This window comes from Misgurnus anguillicaudatus, chromosome 3, assembly GCF_027580225.2.
Source record: "Misgurnus anguillicaudatus chromosome 3, ASM2758022v2, whole genome shotgun sequence".
Lineage (NCBI taxonomy): Eukaryota > Metazoa > Chordata > Actinopteri > Cypriniformes > Cobitidae > Misgurnus > Misgurnus anguillicaudatus.
In genome coordinates this window covers 9,900,082-9,909,239 of record NC_073339.2, presented here as the reverse complement: position 1 = coordinate 9,909,239, position 9,158 = coordinate 9,900,082, and the positions used below count along the sequence as shown (strand labels likewise).

Genomic DNA, 9,158 nt, shown 5'->3' with positions numbered 1-9,158 from the left:
AGAAAGCTGTGAACTGATTTCTCTCGCAGTACTTTGATGTCATACGCTGGACGGTCAGCGCAGTGTAGGACGAACTTGAACATGCTCTGTTTTTGTGGCGCTGGAAAACAATGCGTCGTTTGCGTAGTCATCAAAGTTTTAACGCAGTGCGTTGCGGTAAGAGACGCAACAGTTACGGGAATTCGAAATTGTGAACGCGCATAGTGACGTCCTACGAGGGGCGCACCCTCCATGCAAGGAAAGTGTTGGAGGATCCGCGAGCCAATAATTATCAAGATTTTAAAATCTTTGGGAGATTAATTAACATTTTAAATTATTTTATTATAATTTTAATTGTTTACAAATTGCTATTAATTTAATTAATTTCGGGAACTGTACTATTGGTTTAAATATAGCCTTTTAAATAGGATGGTCTTTTCTGTCTTAAGACATTCAGGAAAGAATTGGAAACGGCACATTTTTGTCTGGGATAATAGTCAGAAACAACAGCAATGCGCAGCTATTAAACATTTACCCGATTTTTGGTGTTGTTTCAAACCAGAGCTCCAAAATTCTGACTTTACCTGATGAATGACTCATTAATGATTTAAGTTAACTTCATAGTAGATATTTTTATACGTGTTTTTTTAATTAATGATAACGTTTTAGCATAATAATTATTGCACTCTCCCTTTCAAACAAATCCTTCGTACGTCAAGACGTAATTCCCATTTCGTGCGTCGTGACGTCATTGGCCTCTGCGCCGCGCCGGGCAAAATGGCGGCTGTGCAAGACGGAACGATCGAGTTGGACACCGAGAAAGAAACAAAGCCTGAAATTCTCAGCGATGGATCAGTAAAGCTCGCGGGAAACACAGGGAGCGGGGCACTCTCCTCGTTGCCCCCCGCCGGTGGCGGAGCTCCGAAGATGGAGGACCAGCAAACTTTGATCGCGGTGCTGCAGTTCCTGAAGCGGAATAAACTCACGGAGTCGGTGGATATTTTGCGACGTGAAGCTGGTCTGTCGGACGACCAGGAGGACTCGCAGGGTACCGATGCTGGTGGTGGAGGGCTTGGGGCTGGAGGGAAGGGTGATGGCGACGGAGTGGATGCAAAGTCTCTGCTCAACCGTGTGTCCATCGCATCAGCAGCCGCCCCCCAGAGCGCCCCTCTACCTGCAAAAAGTGAGTTTACCAGATGTCTAATCAAATATTATGTTTTTAGTGGCATGCAATGATGGAGTGCAGGTTTTGTACAAAAAACTATAGAATTTTTATCAAGAACATGACCTGCATCAGCAGCACCCTTAGAAATAAAATATCAAAGCGTCAAAACTAGTTGTTTAGCCTCCTTTACTCTAATTTCAATTGCATTAACCACATTCACGTTTTTATTTTGATTTATGTTTATATTGTCATCTGCAGGTGGGGAAGACCAGCCAGATGTGAGTGTTGTGTTGTCAGCATACACCCAGCAGGGGGACCCATCCCTGTATAAGGTTTACTACAGTGACCTGAAGAAGTTCATTGAGTCGGTCCTGGACTGTCACAGGGCCGAGCTGTCCCAGCTCTTCTACCCTCTGTTTGTTCACATGTACCTGGAGCTGGTCTACAACAACCACGAGACTGAAGCAAAGGCTTTCTTTGAAAAGTAACTATACTTCCGTCCTACAATGATAGGAATGCTACCCCCTAAATAGTATTATTCAATTATGTGTATCCACGTTTTTCTCCACCGATAGGTTTAGTGGTGATCAGGAATGCTACTATGAGGATGACCTGCGCGTTCTCTGTGGCCTTACGAAGAAGGAGCACATGAAGGGGAACGAGGCTTTGTTGGACTTCCGCACCAGCCGCTTCGTGCTCCGGATCTCCCGGGACTCCTATCAGCTGCTAAAGAGACACCTGCAGGAGAGGCAAAATAACCAGATATGGAACATCATTCAGGAGCACCTGTACATCGACATTTTTGACGGCATGCCACGAAGCAAGGGTCAGATCGACAGCATGTCTGGCAGTCTAGGGGGGGAGGCCAAGCGAGAGGTTAACAAAGTAAAGGTCAGTCGGGATGAGCAGGAGGGGTGTCAGTCGAAGCACACGGTGGATGGATGTCATGTTATTTGCTTGGATCACATACTAATATAGACTGAAAATGACCTCAAAATGTGTCGTGTTGTTATCAGGTATATTATGGGCTGCTAAAGGAGCCAGAGATTGAGGTCCCACTTGACGATGAAGATGATGAAGCAGAGAACGAGGAAGGGAAGCCCAAGAAGAAGAAAGCTAAGAAGGACAGTATGGGCTCCAAGAGCAAAAAACAAGACCCCAATGCCCCTCAGCAAAACAGGTATGGCAGAACAACATCAATCGTGTGCTATAACATTTAAAATAAATAAAAAATGACACTTTTTACAGTAAATATAATTTTGTTATGGCCTGTAACATCTGGTGATCCATGCCAATGAGTACCATATAATAAAAAATATAAATGTATCTGCATTTATTTAATCACCATGTACATTTTGTGCATTGTGCATTTATCCAAAGTGACCTACAGTGTACTCGAAGCATACTTTTTATCACTGTGTTCCCTGGGAATTGAACCCAAAGCCTTTGTGCTGCTAATGCAATGCCCTACCAGCTGACACATTAACATTGTGTTTGCTTGAATGTTTTTTGAAGTTTTTTGAAAGTAGTGGATGCATCACAACCTGTTTTTCTTTGGCATTTTCTGGGGCGTTCCCCCATAAACAGGATCCCTCTGCCAGAGCTAAAGGACTCAGACAAGCTGGATAAGATCATGTATATGAAAGAAAGCACCAAACGAATCCGACTCAGCCCAGACAACCTTCCTTCTGTTTGCTTTTACACATTCCTCAATGCCTACCAGGTAAGAGAAGCTTCACTTATAGGTGCAATGTGTAATTTCATGCAAAATTTATTGACAGAAAGGCAATATAATATACAGTGAAAAAAGTATTTGAAACATTAGCCGCTTATCAGTAAAGGGATTTCTATTTATTATGACTCAACTTGTATACTTAAATGTTCAGATTTCTTTGTATGAATTCAATATTTGGCTTGATGGCTACATCTGGTGGAATTTTTTTGTATCCACTTAGAAGTCCCCTTACTGATAAAAATGCTGATGTGTCAAATACTTATTTTCCCCGCTGTACATACTATGTTTTCAGTGGTGTATAAAGACCTTATATAATGAACCATTGTTTTTATACCCTTAGTATGAGCCGTTTTTATCCACATACATCGCGGATCTCCTTAAGGGGGTCGCAAACTGACGCGCAGCTCAGCGCCGCGCTGTTCTAAAAAAATCTTATCACATTGTTTCCAATGAGTACACCAGTGCCGACAGGTGGTGCCTGTCGGCAGCGCCCAGCTTTGACTCAGGTAGTTGCTCAAATCCGTGTCGCGCCACTCACATAGTTTAAAATTAAGTAATGTTTGTCCCAAATCAATAACGATTAAAATTTAGTGCTGCCTCACGATTAGTCGCGACTAATCGTTTGCAGAATAAAAGTTTTTGTTTACATAATAAATGTGTGTGTACTGTGTATAATAATTATGTTTATATAAACACACACACATAAATGTAAATTTTAAGAAAAATATATATTTATATAATAAATATTTATATTTATATATAATATTGATTATATATAAATATAAACATGTATTGACACATGCAAATGTTTCTTAATTATATACATGCATGTGTGTATGTGTATTTATACATAATTATTATACACAATACACCCACATATATTATGTAAACAAAAACTTTTATTCTGCAAACGATTAGTCGCGACTAATCGTGAGGCAGCACTATTAAAATTGGATGCTAACGTATATTTTGCATTTTGAAGTAGACACTATCTGACTAAGCTCACGCTATTTAATGTGCACTTCCAGTTTACGATACCTCCGAGTTGTCCTAGACGCAACTCAACGCTGCGTGGCACTGAGCTGGGCGTTCGGTGTGCGACCCCCTTTACATGGAAGTCGCCATTTTGTGCCGCCATGTTTCTACAGTAGCCCTAAGGGACAAACTGCTCTACACAATGCTTTTCGTCTAAAGATGTTGTTTAAGATGACGACATGTTTGTCCTGTGGCAGCTACTGTAGCTTCTCTATGCATTTCGAAAGGGAGGGGTGAGCGGTGTACTGAGCCATTGGTTACAATTCTTAACGTCACGGCTACATGCCGCTAAAATCTACACAGTGCACCTTTAATCATTTTATTGTTTTTGATGTGTTTATTAAAATTTTTCTTTGCTGCTTAGGGTTTGACGGCAGTAGACTTCACAGATGACTCTAGTCTTCTAGCGGGAGGGTTTGCAGACTCGACCGTCCGCGTATGGAGCGTCACACCCAAAAAATTACGCAAGGTCAAATCTGCTGCAGGTACACACTTCTTTAGTCATTTTCACTGATATATTAGTCATCCACTAGTCCTGTTAGCGTTAATATTTTTTGCCATGCTTAATTTTCATTAATTCCACTGCCATATGCTTTTCCCTAGACCTGAATCTGATTGATAAGGAGTCAGATGATGTTCTTGAGAGGATCATGGATGAGAAGACAGCCAGCGAGTCGAAGATCCTCCACGGTCACAGTGGGCCAGTGTACGGTGTCAGCTTCAGCTCAGACAGGTATGTGTAACAATTCATCCTGTGTGAACACTAAACAAAAATTAGGATGTATATGCAAAGGAAACGCCAACTAACTAGTATGATATGAGGTAAACATAACTTGTGTATGTTACCTTTACACCTTATAATCTGTAAGTAAGTTTTATTGAATAATTCTGTTGTCCAGGAACTATTTGTTATCCAGCTCTGAGGATGGTACAGTCAGGCTGTGGAGTCTGCAGACGTTTACTTGTCTTGTGGGTTACAAAGGACATAATTATCCAGTGTGGGACACTCAGTTTTCACCCTTTGGTTATTATTTTGTATCTGGAGGACATGACAGAGTGGCACGGTAGAAGATTTGTTTGATTTTTAAACCATATAAATGGGTTAGTGTTACAGGGCAAATAAATATTTGTCCTTTAATTTCCAGCCTTTGGGCGACAGATCATTACCAGCCGCTGCGGATATTTGCTGGCCATCTAGCTGACGTCACCTGCACACGCTTTCATCCGAACGCTAACTATGTGGCCACGGGCTCCACCGACCGTACCGTGCGCCTCTGGGATGTACTGAATGGAAACTGCGTCCGAATTTTCACAGGTCACAAGGTACTGAAGTCTCACAATTTCATTTGAAACTGGAACACATGTCCAGGGTTCCCACGGGTCCTTGAAAGATTGTGAATCTGGGGGAAAAAATTCAAGGCCCTATACATGGATACAGATCATTGAAAGTGCTTTAATCTATTTTATGCAAGAAGTTTTCTGGGGGGAAAAATCCATATTATTCCTTGTGTAGTGTAGGATAATTTTTAAGCACACGTGCTAAACTGTTAGCTTTAAATGCTTATATCTTCTGTATGCAAATGTTGATTCATACCAAAATGCTTTTTTGCATAGTTGTGTTTGACACATAAAACATCTTGAGTTACGTATGTAACTGTCTCCTGAGAAGGGAACGAGACGCTGCATCTCCTGCGTCCCTGTATTGGCAATATTTCAGAAGCGATATACTTGCTAGCTCCCGCATCACCTGTCTTTGTCGTTAAGCCTCACCATTGGTTGAATTTGATTATACACATTCAGACAAACTTACCCCTGGAGGCGTCCCCAAAGTGTCACCGCAGTGACGCAGCGCGAGTTCCCTCGAAAGGGAACTGTAACAATGTATCTTAAAAGGTAACACGATGTAACCTTGCTCTCACTTGTAATGTGTTCCCACATTTAGTCCCTGAATTTGAGGGTATTAGACGTGGGAAGTCCTTGAATTTGAAGTTAACTAAGGTGTGGGAACCCTGCATGTCCAAGTGGTGCCAGACATTGTTTCGGCTTTATTGACGTTTTCATTCTTTTACCCTTTTATTACAGTTTAATTTATTCCTTGTTCTTCATCCAATAATTTTTTTTCAGGGCCCCATCCATTCTTTAGCATTCTCACCCAATGGAAAGTTCCTGGCATCTGGTGCAACGGACGGGAGAGTTCTGTTGTGGGATATCGGACACGGGCTGATGGTCGGAGAGCTGAAGGGACATACAGACACGATTTATGCCCTCAGGTTCAGCAGAGACGGTGAAATTCTTGCATCAGGTGAGGTGTCCACATCGTGAATGTATTATAGTGTGGCCTATTTATTTATGCATAGTGTTTAACATTGGCTTATTTAAAACTTTACTTCCTGTCTTTCTTAGGCTCTATGGATAACACTGTAAGATTATGGGATGCTATAAAGGCTTTTGATGATATAGAGATGGATGATTTCACTGCAGCGACTGGACACATTCACCTGCCCGATAACTCCCAAGAGCTCTTGCTAGGGACGTACCACTCGAAATCCACACCCGTTGCCCACCTGCACTTCACCAGACGTAACCTGCTCCTGGCTGCAGGGGCGTATAACTCCCAGTGACAGGAGATGCAGTAGTGTCTTATTTAAAGATTTTAAAACACCCCAACATGTGAAATTTGTTTGGGCAGAAGAAAAATGTTGTGTAATAAGAACTTTGACTCGCAGCTGGTAGTAGTTTGCATAACCATCAAGATCAAACTGAAACAAGCACCGAGCATGTATATAAAATACCACAAATACCTCTTCTGTCACTGCAAAATCTGATCTGGGATCAAGAATATTAATGTCAAAATGAATGAACAGGATTCAATATACAAACATCTCTTCTATAACATCACTGCCATGCTTGATTCCATTGCCCTCTGCATCATTTATCTCTGACTGAGGTGGCTGATCTAGGAACAGCTCTTTTTGCCAAATTTTGGTATTGATGAAGAATTCCAATTCATGATGTATAGTAGCACTATTCTCATTTTCCACAAGCTTTTATATTACTGCCTAATGTGTAAATAAAACAAGTTTTCTAGACAACGTAGTTTTCTGTAAGTGATCTTTTATTCTTTACATAGAACTGTGATGATATTGATACAAGGACATCCAACTTTCCGCACCCCTCTGCATTCACAAAAACGTCCTGTAAAAAGACAAAGAAATTAATGAGACCACATGCCATACTTAAAAATAATGGAGGAGGGGGTAAGCTATGCAATGGTTTATACGACATACCCTTTAGTCAAAGCATCTGGCATACTTTATAAAGCTTACATGCAGTGCTTGGTATGTTTATTGATACTCTTTCAAATGAACTTTATAAATTAAAGGAATAGTTTACCTAAATGTGATTTTTTTTTCACCATTTAGTCATTCTGTTATTCCAAACCTGCATGACTTTAGTCTATAGACATTAAAGAATGTGGGTAACCAAACAACACTCATTGGGACCCATTGACTTCCACTGGGTATACAAAACCAATCTCAAAATCACATGTTGCACAGAAAAATGTATCTATTACAGGTTTTGAATGACATAAGTAAATAAATGTTGACAATTTTTAATTTAAAGGGTACATTTCATATTTTTAATTTAAGATGCAAAATAAATCTTTGGTGTCCCCAGAGTACATATGTGAGGTTCTAGTTCAAAATATCATATAGATCATTTATTAAAGCATGTTAAAATTGCCACTTTGTAGGTGTGAGCAAAAATGTAGTTTTTGGGTGTGTCCTTTTAAATGCAAATGAGTTGATCTCTGCACTAAATGGCAGTGTTGTGGTTGGAAAGTGCAGATTAAGGGGCGGTATTATCCCCTTCTGACATCACAGGGGGAGCCAAATTTCAATGACCTCTTTTTTCACATGCTTGCAGAGAATGGTTTACCAACATTTTCTAGGTTGATAAAAGCACTGGGGACCCAATTATAGCACGTAAACATGGAAAAAGTCAGATTTTTATGATATGTCCCCTTTAAGCAAGTCACAGCTAAATGGCACATCTTACCCCACTCATTCCCTACCAATGAAAGTGAAAGGTGATTCATGGTCCGATATAAAAAAAACTTACTATAAATTAACTTGATGTTACTGCCTTCTGCTTCTTGGGCTTCAATTTGAAGAAGAGGATGATGGCACCAATGCTGGCGTATGTGGCCAACACACACTGAGGTCAAATGAAAAAAGGGTCATAAGAATTGTCAAAAGAATATCTTTATTAAAACGAAGGCAAAGTCACTACTGAAATGCAAATCCAGACGTATTTGGCATATTTTACTTACATTTCTTCTGCCTGTAATGGTGTATGCATTGAAGTACTTGGCAATGCCAGTAAACTGATGATGCGTCCCTGCGTCGTGTCCACCCATGGTTATTGATTTAATCTGTTAAAAAAAAACACAAAAAAATAATTATTTATCTATATATTTATGCAGTAGTTTACTATTAAAAACCTTACAAAATATATTTATATAGTGGGTTTAGGCCTTATTCCAATAGGATTTAATGCTGTTGTATTGGTTCCCATCTCCCATATAAAATCCCACCAATACTGCCCGACACATACCAGTTGAGATCCAGAGAGACCATAATGGTTTCCATTAAAACCAACACAATTTCCATTATATCCATTAATTTCATTAGAATTTCTGTAATGATTTATCAGAACAGACGAAAGGTCACGTGAAATATTCAAACGACAAGAATGCATAGGAAGATTGCGTCTGCGTTAAAATATTGTTGTATTTTATTCACAAGGTTTAATTTTCAAGCTTGTAATTTTAATCGCATGTTTAATTGGCACATTCACTAAAACAGGCGTCATTATGGTTAAGCGACCTCTGACTTTATTAAGCAGCATTTATTCGTTTTGCAACAGGACGACGTTAATAGCAAGCATAATAATGTATGAAGGAGAAAATAAATTGTTATTAAAACATAAAACGTGACTTACCAAGCAAACTTGAGCTCTTCAAATAAACTGGTGCCCTTCAATCGAGAGGCCGGAAAGTGAGCGATTAAAGGAAATTCCGCCTTCTCCTTGCATGCGTCTTGTGGGCATTTTCCCTGAGATTATTGGATTTCATTCGCGTCAATCACACCTTTCACCAAATGTATTGGTCGAATGAGACGTCAATCTAGATTTATCGCAATTCCATTGGTTCGATCTTTCTCCATTCCGTAAACTTTTAAT

At 40.0% G+C, this 9,158-nt stretch overlaps 2 protein-coding genes across 2 annotated transcripts; one reads left to right on the top strand and one right to left on the bottom strand.

Annotated features, from left to right (window-relative positions):
* Positions 1 to 679: 679 nt before the first annotated feature.
* Positions 680 to 7,010, top strand: taf5 (TAF5 RNA polymerase II, TATA box binding protein (TBP)-associated factor). The gene is made up of 11 exons (XM_055204556.2): positions 680 to 1,162; positions 1,403 to 1,628; positions 1,720 to 2,035; positions 2,161 to 2,324; positions 2,732 to 2,867; positions 4,279 to 4,399; positions 4,518 to 4,647; positions 4,814 to 4,978; positions 5,060 to 5,237; positions 6,039 to 6,216; positions 6,318 to 7,010. Exons 1-11 carry the CDS (start codon positions 757 to 759, stop codon positions 6,533 to 6,535), a joined length of 2,238 nt encoding a protein of 745 aa, XP_055060531.1. The 5' UTR covers positions 680 to 756; the 3' UTR covers positions 6,536 to 7,010.
* On the bottom strand, positions 7,009 to 9,058 carry atp5md (ATP synthase membrane subunit k). Its single transcript, XM_055204558.2, has 4 exons — positions 8,919 to 9,058; positions 8,248 to 8,349; positions 8,037 to 8,132; positions 7,009 to 7,109 (listed from the first exon to the last, which is right to left on the bottom strand). Exons 2-3 carry the CDS (start codon positions 8,332 to 8,334, stop codon positions 8,043 to 8,045), a joined length of 177 nt encoding a protein of 58 aa, XP_055060533.1. The 5' UTR covers positions 8,335 to 8,349; positions 8,919 to 9,058; the 3' UTR covers positions 7,009 to 7,109; positions 8,037 to 8,042.
* Positions 9,059 to 9,158: the final 100 nt, after the last annotated feature.

Bases quoted from the DNA above. Each gene is read 5' to 3' on its own strand.
- atp5md (XM_055204558.2), bottom strand. From the start codon at position 8,334: ATGGGTGGACACGACGCAGGGACGCATCATCAGTTTACTGGCATTGCC. The intron at 8,133-8,247 runs GTAAGTAAAATA...ATTTGACCTCAG, and splicing joins CCATTACAGGCAGAAGAAAT to TGTGTGTTGGCCACATACGC.
- taf5 (XM_055204556.2), top strand. From the start codon at position 757: ATGGCGGCTGTGCAAGACGGAACGATCGAGTTGGACACCGAGAAAGAA. The intron at 2,325-2,731 runs GTATGGCAGAAC...CCCCATAAACAG, and splicing joins AATGCCCCTCAGCAAAACAG to GATCCCTCTGCCAGAGCTAA. The intron at 4,400-4,517 runs GTACACACTTCT...GCTTTTCCCTAG, and splicing joins CAAGGTCAAATCTGCTGCAG to ACCTGAATCTGATTGATAAG.